Below are 26,627 nucleotides of genomic sequence, written 5' to 3'. Positions count from 1 at the left end.
CTAAGTAACATGGAACTGGATATCACTTGCATAAACGTAGCATTTTAATTCCTAATTCTAATTAAATTAACCAACGGTTTCAAATAAATGTTAAGCAAGAACGATGATAGGATTGAACCTTCCAAACCCCAAATTTCAAGGGTTGTGGCTTGGAGCCATGACTGTTGCCAGGCACAACAGTGCCACGGACTAGAGTCCTCCTCCATTTTTTTGTGACTGAAGGACTCTCTTTTCCCTCTCTCTGGTTCAGCCACACTGGAGCTTGCTGCCATAAGTCTCTGGGGTCCCTGTTCTCTCTTCCTCAGCCCCTGATGCCAGCTTCTTGTTTGGCTGCTCCTCTTGCACTCCCTTACCAAAGTGTTGATGGCCACATGTTCCAAAAAGATAACAAAGGCATCCATGCCAATTGTGCCCCGACTTCCTTGTCTCTTTAGTCCCTCCCCCTCTTCCTTTAACCTTCATATGAATGCCAACCCCCTACTATATTAAAATCTGACACTGAAATTCAAATTAACCTCAAGAAATAATCACGAACCATCGGTGAGGCATTGCAAACTAGCTGGGTAAACACAGTCAACTGTATAAGGCACAATCCTTCATGAGAACGAAGGATCACAATAACATCTTTGGAACATTCAGCAAGCCCAGCCAATATTTAGCCTGCGGCAGAGAGCTTAGCTGTTTCTGACCTGCAACTAAGGTTCCATGTCTTCCTGGGCATTGGTTCTCTGCATCCCAGCTTCACTTCCTGCCTCTGCTGAGGCTGTTAGTGTTCATTTACTAAAATGTACTTAACTGATGATCTAGGTTTTTAATGCATCTGTTTAGTTTTGTAGCCAAGATGCAAAACTGATCTCCCTGGCCCATCCAGTCTTAGTTCCTCACGCAGGCAGATTGGTAGCTTGCAGCTATCCATCTCATTTTTTTTTTTTTTTTATCCTTTGGCCCCGATGCTCTCTCTTCCCACCTCATATCTTTTTACAAGGCTTTCTAAGCAAACCTGTAGGAACCTGTGTTTTCTTCCTAACTTCCCAGGCTGTGTGCCTAATAATTTTACTTTAGCTAAACATTCAGGGGGAGAGTTTGGAGGTACTAGTCAGATTGATGCCTTTTTATGCTATTTTAGTCAATCTTAAGCTGTCTCTTTTCTAGAAAATTGCTATCCTAGAACAGCTGAGCACAGATATAGGCAATTATGACTTTCAAGAAGTGTCAACAAGTATGGTGTTCTGGATATCCATAATGAAATAGTCATCAGATTATTTCTGTCTGAAGTTGGTTTGGGGGTGTATTTTGAAACTTGGAACTTATCAGGTTTGCGACTCTCTCTATAGAGTTGCCTATTCCTTGTTTAACCTTACCAGGAACATTTGACCATGTCTGCTTTTGCACTTTTTGACTGAATTATTCTTTGCACACTAGAAATTAAAAATGACTTAAGTTCTTTAGCTAATATAACATTAAGCCCTATAATTCCATACAACCCATTCTGCCATTAATTGTAGACCTGCAGTATCCTCCTGAATGTTATCTCAATGTAGAAGGAAGACCATATGACCATGTTATATCTTCCTCCTCTTGATTTCAGACTCACTGAGCAGTTCACTAAGAGAAATGAGCAAGGAGGTCCTAAACAAAAATCCAGAGTCATTAAGCAGTTTGCCAAAACAAATGACCACATAGACTCAAAGTCAAAATGTCACTGAGCCGTGAGCAGCTCTCCAAGAGATAGCCAAGATGGGTCTGGGCAAGGATGTCTGAGTGTCATGGTCTGTAGTGACCAAAAAATCAGTCAAAACAGTCAAGATCCAGAGTTGTAAAAACACTCTGCTGTGCTGAGAGCAAAATCTGTCCACTAAGAGGGTGTTAGATTTATCAGAAGTTGTGTGCTAGTTACTGCATAGATGAGTACTTTTAGCATGTGTTTCATTGATCAAGGCTTGATTCTTGACTTTTTCTTTCTACTTTAGTCCTAAATATACTTTCTATTTTCTTTGTCCTAATATACTTTATTTCTTATATGTTTTTACTTTTATAAAATTAATATATATATAGTTTTTATTAAGGCCACACTTGGCTTTTAAAAACTCTCCTTCCCTGAATTCAGTCTCTAGTTCTTTGTATTGGATTCACATTTTTACATATGTCAGTACGACAGTTGCATGGGACTTTAAAACATAGAAACAGAATAAACTAGCATACAAGGATCATAGTGACCCACTTAATCTGCTCAATTTACTTCCTGATGCAATGCATCATTTTGGCAGTCCTTCACTGGATCTCTATTGTTTCAGAGGCTTCAACACCAACACGGATTACATTCTGGTTCTTATAGACATCGCAGCTGCATTTGATACCTTAAACCACAAAATCCTTCTCTCAAACCTTGAATGCATTGGTATATCCGGTCTTGCCTTACAATGGTTCCAATCCTTTCTAGCCAAACGTCCCCAAAGAGTCACTCTTGGTGATACCTACTCTAACTGGTACTTTGCTAATTCAGGTGTACCCTAAGGTTCATTTCTATTGGCAATCCTTTTCAACATATATATATACTACCTATTTGTCATATTCTATCTGGTCTTGATCTGAATTTTAAAATTTACGCAGACAACATACAGTTTATAATCCTGTTCTCAGATTCATGGATGAAAGCGCTATCTCTACTACATCTATACTTAAAAACAATAAAAACTTGGTTATCATACTATAGATTAAAACTGAATGCCTCAAAAACAGAACTGATCTTTTTTCTCAACCATTCCAGATTCAATACATTGTCTCCCCAATAAGTTTACCTTTGAGGATCACACAATTCCTATAACAAACTGTGCTAGAAATCTGGGTATTCTCATAGATTCAAAATTCTCGATGTCCAATAACATAGCTGCAACTGTAAAAATATCTTTTTTCAAATTACAAATGCTAAAGAAACTCAAACCACTGCTATTTAAATCCAATTTTAGATCAGTAGTCCAAGCATTGATATTATCTAGCACTTCCGGCCATGACTATCCTTCTTCTTTAACTGATTCAGAATTCTGCTGCTCGCCTACTATACAATATACCTCGCAAAGACCATATCACACCAACCCTTCAATTTCTGCATTGGCTACCAATCTCATATCATATTAAATACAAAATCCTCACCATAATACACAACTTAATTTACAACCCCTCATCAATCTGGCTTTGCTCAATGCTAAGACTCTATAAACTGGCTTGCCAGCTACCTTCAATGGATAAATGCATACTTGAAATACCTACAATAAAGACAGCAAGATTTTCAGTCACCAGTCCAGTTTGGTTTTATGGAACACCTTACCAGAAGACATTCGACTCATGTCCAATATCAATGTTTTTAAAACATCTTTAAAAACCTATTATAACATCACATAGCCTGCTATTTTAATGTCCTCTTCCATCATAGTTATCGATTTTATTTTAAGATTAATTTATATATCTATATTGTTTTAACCTATATGATCCGCCTATTATTTGATGTCTATTACTTTATTTTATTTGTTGTAATCAAATTTTATGTATGTTATATTGTAAACCGCATATATCAATTAACCAATTGTATTAGCGATATATAAGAAATTTTAAATAAATAAAATAAAATAAATAAATAAAAATGCAGCCTCTGTATTTCCTCAAAATGCCATAGTATTATCATTTGGCATACAGTAATCCAAAGGAACTTTACATAATTGGGGATGAGAAAATGATGTGCATGGACCAGGAGAGAAATCTTTTGGTGATAAGAGTCCGATGATCTGAAGTTAGAAAAACAATATGACAGGTGGTAGCTAAGGCCAGAAGTATGCTGGGCTGCATAGAGAGGCATAAGCAGAAGGAAAAATGTGGTGATAATGCCCCTTTACAGGTCATTGGTGAGGCCTCACAAGGAGTACTGTGTTCATTTCTACACACAATTTCTCAAAAGATAGAGATAGGATAGAAGTGGTCCAGAGATATGGATCTGCACTTAAAGACTTATGAGATGAGATCGGAGGACATAAATATGTATATCCTGGAGGAGAGGAGATACAGGGGAGATTTTTAAATACTTAAAAGGTATTAATAATAGAGATGTGAATCGTGTGATCGATCGTCTTAATGATCGATTTCGGCTGGGAGGGGGAGGAAATCGGATCGTCGCCGTTTGGGTTTTTTAAATATCGTGAAAATCATGAAAATCGTGTAAATCGAAAACCGGCACACTAAAACATCCCTAAAACCCACCCCGACCCTTTAAAATAAATCCCCCACCCTCCCGAACCCCCCCCCCCCCAATGCCTTAAATTACCTGGGGTCCAGTGGGGGGGAAGGCGGGAAACCGGCACACTAAACAACCCTAAAACCCACCCCAACCCTTTAAAATAAATCCCCCACCCTCCCGAACCCCCCCAAAATGCCTTAAATTACCTGGGGTCCAGAGGAAGGGTCCTGGTGTGATCTTTTACTCTCGGACCTCCGGTGCTTGTAGAAATGGCGCCGGCGCTACCTTTGCCTTGGCATATGACAGGTCAAAGGTAGCGCCGGCGCCATTTTGTTTTTTGTCCCCCAAGGTCAGGAGCATAGGAGATCGCTCCCGGACCCCTGCTGGACCCCCAGGGACTTTTGGCCAGCTTGGGGGGGCCTCCTGACCCCCACAAGACTTGCCAAAAGTCCAGCGGGGGTCCGGGAACGACTTCCTGCATGTGAATCGTTTTTCCGTACAGAAAATGGCGCCGCCATACAGCGTATGGCTGGCGCCATTTTCCATACGGAAAACGATTCGCGGCAGGAGATCACTCCCGGACCCCCGCTGGACCCCCAGGGACTTTTGGCCAGCTTGGGGGGGCCTCCTGACCCCCACAAGACTTGCCAAAAGTCCAGCAGGGGTCCGGAACGACCTCCTGCAGTCGAATCATGTTGTCTACGGCCGGCGCCATTTTGCGCCGCCATTTTGCGCAAAATGGCGCCGGACGTAGACAACACGATTCGACTGCAGGAGGTCATTCCGGACCCCCGCTGGACTTTTGGCAAGTCTTGTGGGGGTCAGGAGGGCCCCCCAAGCTGGCCAAAAGTCCCTGGGGGTCCAGCGGGGGTCCGGGAGCGATCTCCTGCCGCGAATCGATTTTCTGTACGGAAAAACCAAAGGTAGCGCCGGCGCCATTTCTACAAGCACCGGAGGTCCGAGAGTAAAAGATCACACCGGGACCCTTCCTCTGGACCCCAGGTAATTTAAGGCATTTTGGGGGGGTTCGGGAGGGTGGGGGATTTATTTTAAAGGGTCGGGGTGGGTTTTAGGGTTGTTTTAGTGTGCCGGTTTTCCCGCCCTCCCCCTTCCCCTCCCCCTGATTTACGATTTTTTGACGATAAATCGGGGGAATTGTTATTGTATCGCGGCTCTAACGATTTTTGACGATTTAAAATATATCGGACAATATTTTAAATCGTCAAAAAACGATTCACATCCCCAATTAATAATGCATAAGAATCTAACTTTTTCCAACAGAAAGGAAGCAGCAGAATTAAGGGTCATGATATGAAGCTCCCAGGGCATAGACTCAGGAACAATGTCAGGAAATATTTCTTCACAGAAAGAGTTGAGGATGCATGACATGCCCTCCCAGCAGAGGCAGTGAAGACAAGAATGGTGATGGAATTCAAAAGGACATGGGATATACATAGAGGATCCCTACAAGCTAGAGGATGGAATGAAGAACTGGGGTAACTTGTGGTAGCTTTTGGTGGACATTTCTGTTTCCACTCTAAATACCTTTCTGGGCAGATTAGATAGACCATTTTGGTCGTTATCTATTGTCATTTTCTATGTTACTATGTCTATCTTCTTTTTCCATGCAATAAATAAGCAGTAAAGAAAGGCATGAAGAAATATATAAATAAATATGGACAAAACAATAAATAAGATCAAGAAAAATACACTATAATTACATAAAGCCATAAAAACAAAAAATTATTCAATATTTTCCTTGATGTTATTTATCATAATGTATAAAGTATGAGCATATACCATTTTGAAAACAGTTGTGTGCATTCTGGAAATCACCAGTTCGCTGATACCTTCTCCAAGTCGCCCAATCCATCTCCAGTTCATCTAGACCCTCTGGTACTTCACCCTGAGCCACCATCAGTTCACCCAGACCTCCCACTCAAAAACTGCAGCCAACAGACAAGTCCGATTTCTCTAGCGCCGGTCAATAAGCAGGCGTAAAAGGGTACAAATACATTTGGTAATGTATACGTGTATTTCTCTGACAAAACAGCACCTACCATGCATAATTCTAAATCATGCACTGGATCACCTTTAGTCTGCCCCTTTTCTTCCCTAGTAAAATGTATGCATGAAATGGAAAATATGCATCTACTCTCGACTTTTATAAAAAAGCAAGTACATGGTACTTATGCATTTGTATATTATTTTTACATGTGAAGCCTCTTTGAGAATGTACTCCTTAGTGAACACTTCACCAAAACTTCTCCCAAGACATGAGAATTTTCAAACCCTTTCAACTGAACCCCAGGATCATTTTTCTCCCTGGAATTACTAGGTACCCCCACCTTGGGATTCTCCTTCCATGGACAAGAATCCTACTTTCCAAGACACTCCTCAGTTGTGAGAAAGTCCCACTCTATTACTTTCTCTGAGAAAAGAAAGAACACACTAGCACCACTCTGGAGGGAGGTGGCACCCTCAGACTGAGGTTTGCAGACTGGCTTCTTCTGTCTCAGATTTTCCTGGACACCAACATCAAACAGGTGCAGACACTTTATTAAACTAAGATTCCTTCTATTGGGGATTGTCACATCTCTAAAAAGTCCCACCTAAATTGACCTCACTAACAGGGGCAGGGTCTGTTGAGAAAACTGACTCTACGTGAATGGCCCGCCAGGTCTGTTGAGACTACTGTGGTCCTTACAGTTAACGGAAACTGCTCTAGTAAGGGGCACAATTGAGGTTCCCTTTATACTTGGATTACTACATCTCTCTAAGGACAATTAGCACAGTAAACAGGGTCAGATTTTCCATTAAGAGAATAAGGTGAATTGGGAGTAGCCAGGCCAGCCCCAGTGCACTAGCTGTGAAGAGATGGACTGGGCCAAGAAAGGAGAAAATACTAGAAAGTAAGGACAATCCAATGCTGCACTGTCCCTGATTTTAGTATTTCCTCCCTTCCTGGCCTGGTCCCATCTCTCCACAGCCACTACACTGATGCCAGTCAAGCCACAACCTACTCCAGCAACAGCCTGCACCTCCCACCCAAGGCTGGCACTGGGGAAAGGGGCAACCATGATACAAGGGGAACCCACCAGTCCTGTCCCCTGATGCCAGACTGTCTCGCTGCCAGCAGTTTCTGCAGAGGCAATAGAAGAATTTGGCATGGGGGCTTGTGATGGATCCACCCACTAATCCCACAAGAATTTTGTGTTACCAAACAAACCAGTGTGAGGTGTAGGGCCATTGCAGAGCTTGTGAGCATACTCGGCTCACAGGCCCCACACTAAAATGTTTTCCTATTGTCTCTGCAGAAGCTGCCACTTGAAGATTTCTACATCACATGAGGTGAGGGGAGGGAAGCGGAGAGGGTAGGGAGAAAATAAGGGAAGGGTCCAAAAAAGGGTGATGGAAGAAGGGGCTAAGGGACAGAACCTGGAATGGGGTGAGGGGGAGAGGAGGGGGTAGAGAGGAGAAGACTTGAAATGGGGCCAAGAGGGGCGGAGTAGAAGGGAGACAATCTCAGTACAGGGCCAAAAGAGGAGGAGTGGGATCCCCCATGCTCCACCAAAAGTTCATAGGGGGAGTTTATTTCACTACTTCATTCCATAGGGACATGTTGGGATTAAATCTAGCCCAGACATCAGCAGCTGATTTATTAAGATTCAAAATGGTAGATGACTGTGAGGGAAGGAATGAGGGTGGAGTAGTGAAAGCTACAGTGTCTCTCCTATAGTTTGTCCCACCTTCCTCAGTAATGGCTCTCTGTTCTTCACTCCCCTCCCCGGAACTTCCTTTGGCTCTTCATAACCCCCAGTGCTTCTTCTCTATCCTTTACCTCTACTCTTTTCAGCAATTCCTCTCTCTTATTTGCCATTCTCCCCTCACCTCGCTTTCTCTTTGTCCTTCCTAGTGACACAGGGAAAAAGGTGAGACTACATGTACGCAGGTCACATGGTCATTGCTCTTAATATGCCTTTGAATTGCCATTTCCAAGGCTGATTGGAGAGAGTGTGTATGTTGGGGGAAGGGAAGGGGGATGACGACACAATCAAGAGGACTGGGAGAAGGGATTTCCCTATGACAATGGCAACTTCAAGGAGTGGGGAGAAGGAATTGGGAGCCTTCTATAGACTGCCCATTCCTTACGAAAGGCCCTGCATGTGGTCCCTGCTCTCTGCTGCACTTCTGTTTCTGAATCTACAGTTTCCTCCTGCTTATTTGGGCTTCCATCTCATACTGGAACCAGCCATTGTTAAACTACCATGTTATGAGCTTTCTTTCACAAGTATCTAAGAATTTTCCCCCATTTTATATCCCCTCCCAACTCACCTAGCCCAGTCATTGCAGTGGTTGTTCTCAGTTAGGGGCTATGCATAGGGTGGCCATCTGGATCCATGACATAAGGAACATGCTGATCCAGTCCTGGGTTTACCTTATTACAGGCAGGGACTAAGTTCTGATTGTCCCAGGTAAACCAATGGGACAATCATAACTACTAAGTCCCTGCCTGCAATAGGGTAAAACCAGGACTGGACTACTCAGTTCCTTATGACAGGGAACCAGGTGACAACCTCAGCCATGTAGCAGTACTCCCTTTACAACCTTACTGTCATGGACCCTAAATCTGGCCACTAGGTGTCGACAATGACTGGAATTCCCTCCCGCCCAGGCTGCAACATCCCCAACACTGGCTAACCTGGGGAGCGGAAGCCAGGAATTCAAGACAGGTCTGCTGCATAGCACTCTACAGCACTGCACCGAGCCCCACCTTGCTGCACTTCTGAATCAGAAGTACTGCGGAGAGAGAAGGAGGAGGAGGCCAGAGTTGTGGGGGGGCCTGTGAATGCTTGTATATATATGTACAGTCTCATCTAATCCCTTGCGATGTCAGCAGCTGTTGCTGCTCCAGCTTCCGGCATGCTGGTGTTTTCATGCGCCATCAGGGATGTAAAACATTGACTGGGCAGCTGCTCACAGTCACCAAAGTTGAGAACCGAGATCCCTAGCGTTTGGGCAGCCAGAAGACTCAATAAGGGGGATCCAGGAAGTAGGAGAGGGAACAGGCAGTCCAGGGATCTCCCAAAAAAATCCAGGAGACTCAGGCTTTCTGGAGATGTGGTTTTAATTTGCATTCCCAGGTCCTGTACCCTGCATTTATTCTTGTTCAGTACAGTACTAAGTGTGGGTGACCTCTCCTGCAGGCTCAAAGCTCCCATTATTTCCTATAAGAGGACAAATAGATATTGTATCTTTGCTTTTCTCGCATGGAAAAAATCATGGAAGGCAGCCTTATACCACACTGTTTTTCCTTTTAACTATCTGATTTCATTGGCATGGAATCTGAAAAATGTGTTAGGAAAAAGTTGCAAACAGCTACCCATTTGGAGTCATTTTTCACTGCTTTTAAAGACACAGTACCGCAGTTGCTAAGGCACCCACCAGGCCAGTAATGGTCTGACAGCCCCAGATGGAGGAAGGGGGAATGGTCCCTTGGCCAAAAGATATCCCATGCTTATGTCTGATAAGGAACAGCAGCCTGTATAAAAGGGGTACAAACAGGGTGTTGTTTTTCCTTTCTGCTTGATCGAACTAAGAAGGTCATACATCTGAGATACACCTCAGGGGTTCTCAGAATACATCTACTCCTTCAACCACGTTGCACAAGTCTCCCATAGCAGAATGCTTCACCCCAAGCAGATTGGTAGGAGCCGACTCTGACAGAGTGCCTGAGCAGGTTCCTGCTGACCAGAACTCTTATCTCCCACCTCTGTGAAAAGTTCTGAGGCTCCGGTTGGAAGAGTGTGAGAGCACAGTGGGGGGAACCGCATACATTCAGATCCAGGTGCATAAGCACCGGTATAAGAGACTCAGCGTGGCAAAGCCTTCCCAAAGCCAGGATCTCTAGGTGCTAAAAATCATCTCTCTTCAACATCCTAGCTGCCTCTTCATTCAGTATAGAGAGAGAGAGAGAGAACAGGGAAGGCATCAGGACGGAGACCGAGGCTGGAGCTGGAAGATAGCCCTAAGCTTGTTGCTGCTGCACTGTAAATTCCCCACTTTGTCTGACTCTGCTGGCCAGAGCCAGTGACAAATGTGGAAACAGTTTCTCTGGCTCCTGCAAAGACTGCTAGGAGAAGGCAAGAGTGTAAGAGTGAGTGAATGGGTTCGGGGGGGGGGGGGGGGAAGTGAGGAGAGAGCAAGAGATTGGGTTGTGCATGAGTGATTGTGACAGGGAGGAGTAGCAAAGGAAAAAGCAAGAGTTTGTGAGTGTGAGATTGAGAGAAAGAGAGAAGAATAAGGAGAGAGCAAGAAACTGTGTATTTATGTGAGTGAGGATGAGAATAAGAGTGGGGGAACAGACAGGAGTGAACATGAGACTGTGTGATTGTAAGGCTGGGGGCACAGAGAGGAAAGAGAAAGGGATTGTGATTTGTGATTGTGAGGGTTGGGGCGCAGAGAGGAGAAGATAACAGGTTGTGTGTTTATTTGTAAGGGTGAAGGGAAGATCACGAGTGGGGAGAACAGAGAGGAGAGAGCAAGAAATAGTGCGTGTACGAGAGGGAGATCAGAAGTGTGTTTGCTGGGGGAGAGAAAGCACGTATGGGGGCAGTGAGAGGAGAGTTCAAGAGAATGAGTGTGTGAGTGAGGGGGGAGATGAAGAGTGTGGGTGTGTCAGGGAGCAAGAATGTGTATGCACTTGGGGGACAGTGAGTGAGTGAGTGAGATTGGGAGCATAGTGAGCAGAGAGTGTGTGAGATTGTGAAGGAGGAGGCACAGAGAAGAAAGAACAAGAAATTGCATATGCAATTGTGAAAGTGAGGTGGAGATTGGGGGGGGGAAGGTAGAAGAGTGCGAGTGTGAGGGGGAGATCAAGTGTGTCAGGGAAAGATCAAGAGAATGAGTGTGTCTAATCCTAAATCCCTTGCACCCTTGCACCCTGCACTGGCTCCCCATTGCGCAGAGAATCATGTTCAAAACCTTATCTCTAATACACAAGACCCTACACAATGAAAACATGACATGGTTCAATAATGATCTTTACTTCCACAAACACTCCAGAACCCCTAGAACACAACATGCAGCCACCCTACACACCCCCACACTTAAAACTACCACTCTTGAGTCGACTAGGAAGCGTGCGATAACCATAGCTGGGCCGAGCTGCTGGAACAAAATGACACCGGAGCTACGGCAAGAAACATGCCCAATAAAATTTAAGCAAAAACTGAAAACATGGCTTTTCCTACAGGCTTATACTTAACTTTACGCTCTCCTTTCTCTCTTACTCCTACAGCCTTGCCCACTAACTTACTTAAGTGTACATCCCCGTTCTCTCTCACCACACCTATCGTCTTATTGGCAACTACTCATATCTATTGTATTTCAACTGGACATAAGACTTCTATCCTATTTCTTTCTCTCAGGCCCAGCTTCTCTCTTTTCCAATTGTGTTTTATAAAACTCATTCTATTTATTTACAGACATAAGTTCAGCGAGAATTTGCTATGTATCACTATTTGATTTTTCCCTTCCATTGTTTCCACTGTTACCCCTCCTCCCCACTCTGGTTAAATAAGTTTGTTGTAAAGCACTGTTGCATATTTTCGTTAACAAGTTTATTGTAAAGTTTATTGATTATTGTAAATGTTTATTGTAAAGCACTGTTGCATATGTTTGTTCTAGTTCGCACAGCTGCAATGTTTCTGTTATCTGTGAACCGATGTGAGGTTACTAAATAAATGTCGGTATATAAAAACTGCAAATAAATAAATAAAATAATAAATAAATAGATTCTCCGATTTTGCGCTCACTCCATACTGAAAGAACTGGAAGCACACCGTCCACCCTCCACACATCTGTGGCGGCTATCCAAGTTGGCCCCCCTATGGCAAAATACTGCTCTCCATATAGCTAATAAAGTAATTAACTGGCCAATCTGGCAGCATTGCAACATTTGGTCTATACAAGATGTGCTCCAGTCTAATTCTGTTATGTCCTTCGAGGAATTACAGATGCAATACAGCCTACCCTCCACTCAATTTTATGCCTGGTTGCAACTATGTAAAGCTCTCCGAAAGGCCGGTTAATTACTAATGTTCTTAATAAATCCCCTTACATATTAGATGTTTACTTAGAATATGGTCCCAAGGGTCATCTAGCTTCACATTTTTATAAGCTATTTCATTACCTTAATAACTCTAAACATCTCCATACACTTCAAAATATCTGGAACTCTGATACGGGGGACACTTACACTACTGAAGTTTGGCAACATGTTTGGAAGGTTTCTGTTCGCATCTCTCTTTCCTCCAGCTTAACACAATCTTCCTTCTTTATACTACATAGAGCTGTATGGACGCCATGGAAAACTACACAAAGCCGGTCTTACCCCATCACACACCTGCTGGACCTGCTCGGTGCCTAAAGCCACACTACACCATCTATTCTTCTCCTGTTCTTATGTCCAATCTTTCTGGCAACAACTATGGTTTACCATATCCAAAATTTTACCAATAACTTTACCCATTTCATATGCTATTATTATTCTATAAGGTGCCTTCCCTAACTTCTCACTTTCAAATTCCCAACATAAACTTCTGGATTTTTTTACTGATGGTTGCTCAGCATAATATTTTGTCTAATTGGAAACGTGGCGATTTATTATCTGAGCATCTTTGGTGGAGCTCGGTTAACCTTTACTGTAAATATGAGAAAGCCATAGCAATTAAATATAACAGATTCACCACTTGGTCACAAGTCTGGAAGCCCTTAAATGATTATGTCATGTCTCTATAATATAAATTTCATGGTAAGCGATATCTACTGCTTTGATTATAGGCTCTTTCTTGTTCCTTCTTTCCCTCCCTTCTCCCCTTCTTTACTTATCCTATTCTTCCTCTGCCTTCTTTTATTCATCTATCTTACTCTTTGTTCTTTCTATAAAGGTTTTTCATGATTTGCATTTGTATAACTTGCTCTTATCATATCTCTGCTTATTAGAGATGTGAATCGGAACCGGTATCGGTTCGGATTCTGGTTCCGATTCACATTGTGAAATTTTTATCTTGCAGTCCGATCGGGTTTTGTTTTGTTTTTTTATCGGCTGCTCCCGAGCTGATAACCAAAAAATACAGCCGGCTCTTTAAAATGAGTTTGTTAGTATCCCCCCACCCTCCAGACCCCCCCCCAAAAATTTTTTAAATACCTGGTGGTCCAGTGGGGGTCCCGGGAGCATTCTCCCGTGCTCGGGCCATCGGCTGCCAGTAAACAAAATGGCGCCGATGGCCCTTTGCCCTTAGCATGTGACAGGGTATCCGTGCCATTGGCTGGTCCCTGTCACATGGTAGGAGCAATGGACGGCCGGTGCCATCTTTAAAAATGGCGCGGGCCAGGGGGGGTTCCCAAGTCCTTTCCCAAGTCCTCCGGCACATCGGCCGTGCCGGAGGTTCGCACCGCAAGTTACACCTTCCAGAAGCAGGCGTAACTCCATCAAATAAAGTAGGAGGGGGGATTTAAGTAGGGCCGGGGGGTGGGTTAGATTGGGGAAGGGAGGGAAAGGTGGGGAAAGTGGGGGAATCCAAACAAAAGTTCACTCCAAGGCCGCTCCGATTTTGGAGCGGGCTTGGAGGGAACGGGGAAAGCCATTGGGGCTTTCCTTGGGTTCGGCGTGCGCAAGGTGCACAAGTGTGCACCCCCTTGCACGCTCTGACCCTGGACTTTATAACATGCATGCGGCAGCGTGCGCATGTTATAAAATCGGGTGTACATTTGTGCGCGCCGGGTAGTGCGCACAAATGTACCCTGCGCGCGTAAAATTTAAAATTGGCCCCACTGTGCATATTGAAATCCCCACGCTAACTGGTCCAAAATGCAAGGGCTAGTTAACAAATGAAATCCCTTCTACCCAACAGCAAAGAAGTCTCTCCAGGGACTGACTGAACTATCTCCCCCCTACCCACCACTTTTTAGGCAACATAGGCTCCTTCATTGGCCACCTGACCCTTGACTGAAGGAGTCAGACCCCCTGAGCCCCGATCCTCTCACCCATGCTCCCGAGCCATGAGTACAGTTCTCTCTTCAGTCCTCCCGCTTCCTCCTCCATCCAGTCATCCTTGGACTCAAAATTCAGGCACGAGTTTTCATGGCTAGATGATGGTGAGCAGGCACACTAGGTCAGGGTTGTTCAAAACAGTCCTATTTGGCCCCCCCCAACCAGACGAGTTTTCAGGATATCCCTAATGAATATGATTGAGAAACGTTTGCATATACAGGAGGTAGTGCATGCAAATAAATCTCATGCATATTCATTAGGGATGCCCTGAAACCCAGCTGGCTGAGGGGCCGGTAGGACTGGTTTGAGCACTCCTGCACTAGGTGATAGCAACATTTTGTGAATCAGCCCTATAGTTTTTTTACACTAACTGTTTTTCATATTGATTAAAGTCACAAATTAATAGGTTTTCTGTCATCTTTAGTTTAGATGTCTTTTTAATTCTTCCACTGGAGAACTAGTATTGTTTTGCAAATGATCCCCTATCAGGGAGGATCACTGACCCAATTGGTTTAAAATCGGTCTTAGGGAAATCAGATTTACAATTTTCTAAATGCAATGGAGCAAAATTTGGATTGAATCAGACTCTTAAGGTTAACCTGAATAAGGTGACAGATCACATTCAAATCTCTATTCAGAGAAACGAGCATCTTGTGGGAAAGCAGTGGCATTTGTGAGAAAATGTTTGTAATGAAGAGAAAAACTGGAAAAGAGTACTTCTACTTTTCCTTACCATTTAGATGCATAGAAAGCAGCAACCACAAGAGTGATGATAGCGCCAACCGAAATACATGGCACCAGCACCTGGAAAAATATTTTTTCCTCTGCTTTTACTGAGAATCTGAAATCTAAGAAGATAAGAGAAAAAAAAAGAGATAAAATGATCATCATGCAAACAGAGACAATTATTCAAAAGGGTAGGAAGAAAAGACCAAAAGCTCAGCTGTCTTCCAGTGGAAGTATGAACTCGTCTCCTCTACAAGTTCATACTTCATAAATCCATACATCTTTCCAGTACTGAGAATTTTGCTACATACAATTCTGCCAGTGCATCCCAATCCTGACCCACAGCACCCTCTGATATCCCAGTACTGAGACTATACACTAGAGATGTGAATCGTGTGCCAGATCGTCTTAACAATCAGATTCGGCTTGGGGGGGGGGGGGGAATCTGATCGTTAAGATATGTGAATTGGAATCGTTTCCGATTCCAATTCACATCGCTAATTTTTTTTTTTAGGGAGGCCCGCGCCGCTAAAAAAAACAACCCACCTGACCCTTTAAATCGACCCCCCCTCCCGACCCCCCCAAAACCTTTTAAAATTACCTGGTGGTCCAGGGGGGCCTCGGGGAGAGATCCAGGGGAGCCTCGGGGAGAGGAGAGATCCAGGGGGGCTTCGGGAAGAGATTTCCCGTTCCCAGGCATCAGCTGTTCTAAAAAAAAAATGGTGCCGATGGGGGCTGATGAGCACTGGATGGCTGGCGCCATCTTTAAGGATGACGCCGGCCATCCAGTGCTCCTACCATGTGACAGGGGCTGGCCAATGGCACGGATACCCTGTCACATGGTAAGGGCAAAGGGGCATCGGCCCCATTTTTTTTTTAGAACAGCTGATGCCTAGGAACGGGAAATCTCTTCCCGAGGCCCCCCTGGATCTCTCCTCTCCCCGAGGCTCCCCTGGATCTCTCCCCGAGGCCCCCCGAGGCCCCCCTGGACCACCAGGTAATTTTAAAAGGTTTTGGGGGGGTCGGGAGGGGGGGTCGTTTTAAAGGGTTGGGTGGGGTTTTTTTTTTAGCGGCGCAGGCCTCCCTAAAAAAAAAGAGTCGGGAGGGTGGGGGAGGCTAAGGGGGGGTCTATTTAAAGGGTCGGGTGGGTTTTTTTTTTATTGGGCCATCGGCGCCATTTTAATTAGTGGCAGCCAAAATGGTGCCGATGGCCCGAGAGCGGGAGGTCGCGCCGGGACCCCCCCACTGGACCACCAGGTAACTTAACATTTTGGGGGGGTTCGGGAGGGTGGGGGAGGGAAAGGAATTGGTTTTAAAAGGTCGGGGTGGGTTTAGGGGGTGTTTTGGTGTGCCGGTTTTTCCGCCCTCCCCCTAATAATTCCCGTGCCCTATTTAACGATACAATACAAATGCCCCTGACGATAAATCGGGTGCATTTGTATTGTATCGTGCACTCTAACGATTTAGGACAATTTTAAAATTATCTGACGATAATTTTAATCGTTCAAAAACGATTCACATTCCTACTATACACACATAGCTCTGCCAATGCACCTCAGTCCTGACCTGCAGTACCCTCTGCTATTCCAGCACTAGGACCAACTCACACAGATCTGCCATTGCAACTCAATTCTGACCTGTAGGAAGCCCTTCTATTCCTGTACCGGACCCAGCACCCTTCTAAGGTTGATCCTAGAGGGGTGTGGGGCCTGAGATGAAGCTGGTGGAGCTGGTCCTCCCTCCCCCACTGCAGAGGTCAAAAGTTCCTCTTCAAAGGAGGATGAACAAAGGAGGTGGATGCACCCCAGGAGGTTGAATGGATCATAGAATGATATTTCAAGGATTGCTGAGCAGAGATGGAGTCTACTTGTCGAAGAAGGGGACACAGCATCTTTCAACATAGAATGGCAAACCTACTGAGGAGGGTTTTAATCTAGAATCATTGGGGATGATGAACTAAACCCTAAGGTAACTAAAACATTAAAAACTCATATAAAATTGAGAGATATGGGAAAAAAAAGGGCAATATTTGAAAAGCCAAGTACGCTAAGGTTATTACTATGGGAATAAAATCCCAGACCTAGAGGCAGTCATGGAAGAAGCTGAATTAGATATAGTAACTGTCACAGAGACCTGGTACACAGAAAACCATGACTGGGATATAGTTATACCCAGCTACAATCTATTCAGGAAGGACTGGGTAGGAAGAAAGGAAGGTGTGGAATATATTAAAAAAAAACAATATTAAACCAACAGCATTGCTGAGCTTCCGAGGTAAGGTGGAGGCACTGTAGGTGTTCATGTTATAAAATATGGTTCCCATGCGCACTGGATTTTAATATCAGCGCACGCATGTGCAGGCGGGTTTGGGACTCGCACATGCGCGTGGGGGGGGGTTTAAAAACGCACGGCGACGCAATCGGGCTTAAGACGAGTTCCCTCCCAGTCTGCTCTAATTAAGGAGCGGACTGGGAGGAAACTTTCCTATCCCCCTTCCTACTCTGCCTCCCTTTTCCCCTCTCCTCCCTAACCCCTAAAACCCCTTTTCCTACCTTTATTTTTTTTTTTTATTTCGGAACTTACTTCATCTGAATAGATGAAGTGAGTTCCATGCACTGGCCGGCTGCCGGCGCATGCTTCCCCAGGACAGGGCCTAATGGCCGCTGTCCTGGCCGACCCTCTCTCCTTGCCTCTCCCCGCCCAGACTCTTCCCCCAGTCCACCCCTTCCCTTTTCAATGGCCTGGCACTTCTGCGCATATCAGGGGTTACGCGCGAGGCTGGACCCTTTATAAAATGCTCTTGGCACGTGCATGACCCGGCCACACGCATAACCCCCAGGATTTGCGTGCGTGGACATAAAACGTTTGGGTGAAAATGAACACAAATAAGATTGGAAGTGAGGTAAACCTTAATTTTCAGAATAGTGTGTTTATGAGGAGATAATTAAAGTAGATAAGGCGATGAAGCCAGATGGGATTTAGCCAAGGAAACTAAGGGAACTTGGAAATGTAAGCCGCCACCTAATGCATGCATACCATCAGTTTTGCGTGCCTACCTTCTGCTAAAATGAATGAAACCAATGAAACAACTAATGTACATCCTTATTAGGCATTACTTTGGCAAATCCCATGAGTGAAGACTAGTCTCCCAGATGGAAAGGAAGATGAAATTTAATCTTACACGTTAATTTCCTTTCCCCTTGAGTCCTGGCAGAGCAGTCCAGAACCCTCCCACATAGGAAAAAAAAATAAAAGAACAAGTGAGGGAGTGGGAAGAAGCCTAGGTAGGCACAACCATGCACCCTAAGGTAGTACACACTCTTGCTCAGCATCTAAAAAATGGGTAATTTGAAGGAAAAAGAGGGGATATTAGAGAGGAGAGAACAGTGGAGCGAACTGTGCCTTAGGTTCAGGTGCTCTGTTTTGGCTATTTCCAGCCTCTTTGTCTGCTAATAGTATGCATTTTCTAGGGCAGGAAGCTCCTGACAGCAGTTCCAGCTATCCCAGAATATATAGCAAGAACAACAGAATTAAAAAAAGAGAGTTTTCTGCCTCCAACTTCTAGTAAAAAAGTTATTCCCATGAGTAATGACTAATCTGCAAGGACTCAAGGAAAGGAAATTAATGGGTAAGATTAAATTTCACTATCTTTTGCTTTCAGTCTCAACTGCCAAGCACTTGACTATTTCTCAAGCTTTCTTAGATTGCTTCTCATTCTATCTACTCGCTCAGGAGTGTCCACTCTGTTAGAAATCATAATGTCTTATGCAAAAAGGCAAACTTTACCCATTATTTCCTTTGCAATATCGCTCACAAAAATATTGAACAGAAAAAGCCTCACAATAAATCCCTGAGGCTCTACAGTAATCATGCTTTTATCTCAGAGTGAACACCATTTACCACCACCCTCTCTCAATCAGATTCCAATTCAATTCTCCTGCTTGGGGCCTGACCCCTTGCTGCTCAGTTTGGGGTAGATTTTATAAAGTTACGCACATGCGTACTTTTGTCCGCGCACCAGGCGCGAACAAGAGTATGCAGGATTTGAATAGATACGCGTGTAGCGGCGCGTATCCATTAAAATCTGGGGTCGGCGCGCGCAAGGCTGCCCAAAATCGGCAGCCTGCGTGCGCCGAGCCGCACAGCCTGCCTCTGTTCCCTCCGAGGCCGCTCCGAAATCGGAGCGGCCTCGGAGGGAACTTGGAGGGAACTTTCCTTCAGCCTCCCCCCACCTTCCCCTCCCTTCCCCTACCTAACCCACCTCCCCGGCCCTATCTACACCCCCCTACCTTTGTTGCAAAAGTTACGCCTGCTCAAGGCAGGCGTAACTTGCGCGCACTGGGCCAGCTGCCGGCACGCCATGTTCCGGTCCCGTGGCAGGTCCGGAGGCCACGGCCACACCCCTGGAATGCCCCCGAATGGAACCACGCCCATGGCCCCGCCCCGGATGATGCGCCGGCCGTGTCACGCCCCCGACGCCCTCCGATGATGCACCGTCGCGACACGCCCCCAGACACGAATCCCGGGGCTTTGCGCATGCCAGAAACCTATGCAAAATACGCTCGGCGTGCACTGGAGGGTTTGGGGTAGGTTACCGGGGGTTACGTGTGTAACATATGCGCGTAACCCTCTGAAAGCCTACCCCTTTATTAATGACTCTTCTGTGTGGGACAGTATCAAAAGCTTTGCTGAAATCAAAGTAAATCACATCCAGTGCTCACCCTTGATCTAATTCTTCAATCACTTCTTCAAATAAATTGATCAGCTTTATTTGACACAATCTCACCTTGGTAAAAGCCATGGTGCCTTAGATCCTACAACCCACTGAATTCTAGATATAGTCACTATCCTTTACTTTTGGAGAATCTCCATTAATTTTCCTACCTGTTCAGTGTTTTACTTTTTTCCTGGTCATCCTCCACATTCTTTTTTTTTTTTTTTTTTAGTTTGTACTTTATTAAGTTTTATAGCATCAAATGATACAAAACAGGAAAAATATGTAGAAAAAGGAAAGCATTAATTCAAAAATTCAAAATCATAACAAAATATTCATAAACAAGCCCTCATTATAAGGGGGACAAATACAAGACGAAAATAATTAAGGACATTTTTACCCAAGAACCTCCTAACCCCAGATCTACTTAATAAGTCTTATTGACTAAAAAGACTTCCACATGTGCAGGATATAAGAAAATACATTTATTCCCCTGAAAATAATAACACATTTACAGGGGAACTTCAGAAAGAATGATGCTCCTATGGCTAGTACGCAGATTTCAAGTGAAGACATTTTTTCCTCCTCAACATCAGGAAAAATGTGAATCTTTTGTCCACAAAATACACTCCCCTTATATTTAAAATATTGCTGAAAGAAAATATCTTTATCAGAGTTGAGTGCAAATGTGATAACAAAAGCAGCTTTAGCTGATTTATCATCAGATTCTAAAAAAGATGATATATCAGGACTAAATATAGGGGTTAAAATATCAACAACTCCTTTCTTCCTAACTAGTAACTCTCTTCTTAGTAGGCAGATAATAGGAATTAGATAATTAAAAAATTCCTATCAGGAGATAATTGAAGTACCTCTATTACATATTTCTTAAATAACTTGGTTCCAGACATGAAGCGAGTAATAGGAAAATGTAATAAACGTAAATTTTTTTTAACTTAATCTGTTCTCCATTATCTCAAACTTTTGATGTATAATTAAATTATCCATACTGGCCACCCAAGCTAACTGCAAGTCAGCTATTACTCCAACCTGTGTATTATCATTTAATTCCAAGTTCTGCTGGGCTTTTCAGCTGCTAGCATAATGGGAAGAAAAGAAAGGAAAGCCGTTGTCATCAGGGCCAACACCCACCTTAGTCCATGAGCCAATGGACTTGCAGGTGCACAAAGCTAATTCATCACTACAGGAACTGAGTGCAGAATTGTGCGTTCACCCCCCCCCCCCCCCCCCCCCCCCCCCAGGCCTCAAGTTTCACCAGGTATGTCACTAGGGAATTTCAGAGCTGTAATGGATCTCAGGGTATATAGGGGGGAACAGAGTTGGCAGGCCTCTGGAAATGTACAAGTGTTGGGTGCTGGGGAGCTGGCCATACCCTGCGTTAGAGGCCATTAAGTCTACAGTCTGCGTGGGTTGTATAATCCCAGCCCCTGTGCAATTTAATCTGCCCAAGGAGGGGCTTGGGATGAATATCCAGGAGGAACCAGTTGAAATATCTCTGGGAGACATATGGAGAGCAATATCTTGGATTGATAATTCCCTGTTGAATGCTAACAGTGGGGGGGCTAACAGTGCGCTCAGGTCGAGCGCACTGTTAGCCCCCGGTTGGATGCGCATTTTCGACGCTCTATTTTTACCTTTTATACAGTAAGGGGTAATAGCGTGTGGAAAACGCGCGGCCAACCCCCTCGAAACTAATAGCGCCTGCAACATGCAAATACATGTTCATGGGCCTATTAGTTATTCCCGCGTGATACAGAAAGTAAAATGTGCAGCTAAGCTGCACATTTTACTTTCAGAAATTAACGCCTGCCAAAGGGAGGCGTTAATTTCGGCCGGCAGCGGGAAAGTGTACAGAAAAGCAGAAAAAACTGCTTTTCTGTACACCCTCCGACTTAATATCATAGCGATATTAAGTCGGAGGCCCCAAAATTTAAAAAAAATTTAAATTAAAAAAAAATTTAAATCTGCCCGCGGCCCACTGGTTGGAAGACGGACGCTCAATTTTGCTGGCGTCCATTTTCTGAACCTGTGGCTGTCAGCGGGTTCGAGAACCGATGCCGGTAAAATTGAGCATTGGCTGCCACACCCGCTGACAGCCGCTGCTCCTGTCAAAAAGGAGGCACTAGGGATGCGCTAGTGTCCCTAATGCCTCCTTTTACCGTGGGCCCTCATTTGCATATTTTTTTCTTTCTGAATCACGCGCCCAGGAGAGCGGCCGCTCGCCAGCTCTCCGGCGGGTTTTTCTGTATCAGCCCGTATGTAACTAATACTGCTGCGCAGTTTCTTTGAAATTTTCTGATGTGGAAAGGAGAACTACCCTCCACATTCTTGCTTTTCTCCTCTTCAGTCCTGCTCTTCTTTCTTTCACTGATATATCTAAAAAAAATATCATGTCTCCTTGTTTCACTGCCTTAGCTATCAGTTCCTCTCCTCTTGATGTTTTTTACATGTTATTTTGAGGACATTTGGTATGGTTGGACTAAGGGACATGTCATAGAGTAATGACAGAGTAGATATATATATTTTTGCAGGACAACCCCTCCTCCCCCACCTCACAATATGACGTGCTGAAAAGCGGAATATAAGTAAATAAGACAAGACAATGTGAGGGACTAACCTTCCAAATTCAGGGCACTGAGCCTGTTTAGCTAGACTAGTTTTCTGTATTAGTTTACATAACAACCTGATGCTACTCTTCTTCTCTCACGGCCTGGCTCATTGCCGCCACAATGCTGTTTGGTTTCTAAGGATGTGAATCGTTTTTCAACGATTAAAATTATCGTCCAATAATGTTAATATCGTCTTAAATTGTTATAGAACACGATACAATAGAAATTCTAACGATTTATCGTTAAAAATCATTAAATCGTGTTAGTGCACACTAACGGGAGTAAGTGCGCACTAACTCCCAGTTAGTGCACACTAACTCGATTTAGTGCGCACTAACTGAAAATGATACAAATAAACACTTTCCAGGTCACTGAAGGTCAGTTAGGAATGAATATGTGTTCCTATTGGCTGGCTGCCCTCTTATCTATTGATGTTACCAAGGTTACCACTGAGGTGATGGTTGGGGGGATGGGAAATGGAACTGGAAACTAACGAACACCAACAGAAAATGAAACAAAGTGTTCACACTTCCCAGGTCAGTAAAGGTCACTTAGGAATGAATATGTATTCCTATTGGCTGGCTGTGCTCTTATCTATTGATGTTACCAAGGTTACCACTGAGGTAATGGTTGGGGGGATGTGAAATGGAAACAGTTGGAAGCTTGACAAAAAAAGTAATGTAATGATCAGCACTCACGTGACTAGAACTTGTTTGTTTATTATTTTTGTTAGCAGGCACCTGAAATGCTAGTGCATGTTGAATTTGCCAATCACTGTGCATTTTAGAAAGGTGGTCCTGGCTGGAACTGTACACAGTTCAAATATATGTAATTGATTGTTGGTAAGTGTAGATTTTAAGTGATTTTCCTGCATACAGTGCCCTAACCCTGGCACCAGGGGTGTTGTGATCTTCCTGCACACAGTGCCCTAACCCTGGCACCAGGGGTGTTGTGATCTTCCTGCACACAGTGCCCTAACCCTGGCACCAGGGGTGTTGTGATCTTCCTGCACACAGTGCCCTAACCCTGGCACCAGGGGTGTTGTGATCTTCCTGCACACAGTGCCCTATCCCTATTAATACCAGGAGTGTTGTGATCTTCCTGCACACACAGTGCCCTATCCCTATTAATACCAGGAGTGTTGTGATCTTCCTGCACACACAGTGCCCTAACCCTGGCACCAGGGGTGTTGTGATTTTCCTGCACACAGTGCCCTAACCCTGGCACCAGGGGTGTTGTGATCTTCCTGCACACAGTGCCCTATCCCTATTAATACCAGGAGTGTTGTGATCTTCCTGCACACACAGTGCCCTAACCCTGGCACCAGGGGTGTTGTGATCTTCCTGCACACAGTACCCTATCCCTATTAATACCAGGAGTGTTGTGATCTTCCTGCACACACAGTGCCCTAACCCTGGCACCAGGGGTGTTGTGATCTTCCTGCATACAGTGCCCTATCCCTATTAATACCAGGACTGTTGTGATCTTCCTGCACACACAGTGCCCTAACCCTGGCACCAGGGGTGTTGTGATCTTCCTGCATACAGTGCCCTATCCCTATTAATACCAGGAATGTTGTGATCTTCCTGCACACACAGTGCCCTAACCCTGGCACCAGGGGTGTTGTGATCTTCCTGCATACAGTGCCCTATCCCTATTAATACCAGGAGTGTTGTGATCTTCCTGCACACACAGTGCCCTAACCCTGGCACCAGGGGTGTTGTGATCTTCCTGCACACAGTGCCCTAACCCTGGCACCAGGGGTGTTGTGATCTTCCTGCATACAGTGCCCTAACCCTGATACCAGTCTGAGACAGCTCCCTCCCTGCATTACTAGTGAGAGGCTGGCTTCACAGACAGGGGGGAGCTGCCTGACCCTCACTCCTGACTTCCCCCATGTCCCAGCTAGTGAATGGTGTGTGGGTGAGGGGGGGAGGAGGATGGTGAAGTCTGAGACAGCTCCCTCCCTGCATTACTAGTGAGAGGCTGGCTTCACAGACAGGGGGGAGCTGCCTGACCCTCACTCCTGACTTCCCCCATGTCCCAGCTAGTGAATGGTGTGTGGGGGGGGGGGGGGGGGGGGAGGAGGATGGTGAAGTCTGAGACAGCTCCCTCCCTGCATTACTAGTGAGAGGCTGGCTTCACAGACAGGGGGGAGCTGCCTGACCCTCACTCCTGACTTCCCCCATGTCCCAGCTAGTGAATGGTGTGTGGGTGAGGGGGGGGGGGGGGGAGGATGGTGAAGTCTGAGACAGCTCCCTCCCTGCATTACTAGTGAGAGGCTGGCTTCACAGACAGGGGGGAGCTGCCGGACCCTCACTCCTGACTTCCCCCATGTCCCAGCTAGTGAATGGTGTGTGGGTGAGGGGGGGGGAGGATGGTGAAGTCTGAGACAGCTCCCTCCCTGCATTACTAGTGAGAGGCTGGCTTCACAGACAGGGGGGAGCTGCCTGACCCTCACTCCTCCGGGGTATTGTGATCTTCCTGCACACAGTGCCCTATCCCTGATACCAGGGGTGTTGTGATCTTCCTGCATGCAGTGCCCTATCCCTATTAATACCAGGAGTGTTGTGATCTTCCTGCACGCAGTGCCCTATCCCTAATACCAGGGGTGTTGTGATCTTCCTGCACACAGTGCCCTATTCCTGATACCAGGAGTGTCGTGATCTTCCTGCATGCAGTGCCCTATCCCTGATACCGGGATGTGTGCAAGAAGATCCCAACACCCCTGGTATCAGGAATAGGGCACTGTGTGCAGGAAGATCACAACACCCCTGGTATTAGGGATAGGGCACTGTGTGCAGGAAGATCACAACACTCCTGGTATTAATAGGGATAGGGCACTGTGTACATGAAGATCACAACACCCCTGGTGCCAGGGATAGGGCACTGTGTGCAGGAACATCACAACACCCCTGGTGCCAGGGTTAGGGCACTGTGTGCAGGAAGATCACAACACTCCTGGTATTAATAGGGATAGGGCACTGTGTGCAGGAAGATCACAACACCCCTGGTGCCAGGGTTAGGGCACTGTGTGCAGGAAGATCACAACACTCCTGGTATTAATAGGGATAGGGCACTGTGTGCAGGAAGATCACAACACTCCTGGTGCCAGGGTTAGGGCACTGTGTGCAGGAAGATCACAACACTCCTGGTATTAATAGGGATAGGGCAGTGTGTGCAGGAAGATCACAACACCCCTGGTGCCAGGGTTAGGGCACTGTGTGCAGGAAGATCACAACACTCCTGGTATTAATAGGGATAGGGCACTGTGTGCAGGAAGATCACAACACCCCTGGTGCCAGGGGTAGGGCACTGTGTGCAGGAAGATCACAACACTCCTGGTATTAATAGGGATAGGGCACTGTGTGCAGGAAGATCACAATACCCCTGGTATCAGGGTTAGGGCACAAGTTCTAGTCACATTGACTGATCACATTACTTGTTTTGTCAAGCTACCAACTGTTTCCATTTCCCATCCCCCATATACTGTCAGTGGGAAGCTTGGTAACATGAATAAATAAGAGGGCAGCCAATAGGAATACATATTCATTCCTAAACTGACCTTAACTGACCTGAAAAGTGTCAAATTGTATCATTTTCAGTTAGTGCGCACTAACTCCCGTTAGTGTGCACTAACTCGAGTTAGTGCGCACTAATCGGAAAAAACGATTTTTAACGATTTTTTAACTAAAAAATCGTGCCTAGCACGATTTTCTTGCCCTGCCACACGATTTCTATCGTTAAGACGATATGGAAAACGATTCACATCTCTATTGGTTTCTGAGTACAACAACTGACTTAGTGCAAAGAAATCAAGAAGAGCCCAGACGGCTCAAATTCAGGGAGTCTGCAGGGAGGAGAGAGTGAACCTAAAGTCACTGCAAACATCCTCCTCCCCATATTCCCCTTCCCCCCTCACTCCTCCTCACTTTCTTGCTAGCAGAACTAAAAAAACTGCAGTGGGTAAATCATCCAGGAAATAGCGCTAAGCAGAGCAGTATCGCATCTTGCTTACTGCACTGAGATATTTTAAAAGTATTTATAAATTATACAATTTTTATGTTCAAAAGTCTTATGATTTTGAATTACCTCAGTGTGGTTATTAGTTGCAGTAAATGAATTCATTGCTGATTTGACCTAGAATGTAAATTTGGACACTTTTGTAAATGGAATACATGTTTTTAGTTTATTCTTTGTTGAGTATCCCCAGATCCACTGAGAAGTCAATTGGACTCTAATATTATGATGGGAGGGTTTGAGGATGATCCTTAT

The 26,627-nt window shown here is 45.1% G+C and overlaps 1 protein-coding gene across 2 annotated transcripts in view; it reads right to left on the bottom strand.

The window, feature by feature from the left end:
• The window catches only part of IL2RB (interleukin 2 receptor subunit beta), a 100,806-nt gene that overhangs the window by 15,011 nt on the left and 59,168 nt on the right, over nt 1-26,627 (bottom strand). For both annotated transcript variants that reach the window (XM_029590064.1, XM_029590065.1), the window contains one exon: nt 15,016-15,130. In XM_029590064.1, coding sequence (XP_029445924.1) covers nt 15,016-15,130 — 115 coding nt within the window. The remainder of the gene's footprint in view (nt 1-15,015; nt 15,131-26,627) is intronic.

The sequence above is a fragment of the Rhinatrema bivittatum genome, chromosome 2 (assembly GCF_901001135.1).
Source record: "Rhinatrema bivittatum chromosome 2, aRhiBiv1.1, whole genome shotgun sequence".
Classification (NCBI taxonomy): Eukaryota; Metazoa; Chordata; class Amphibia; order Gymnophiona; family Rhinatrematidae; genus Rhinatrema; species Rhinatrema bivittatum.
This window is presented reverse-complemented; position numbering and strand designations above follow the sequence as displayed.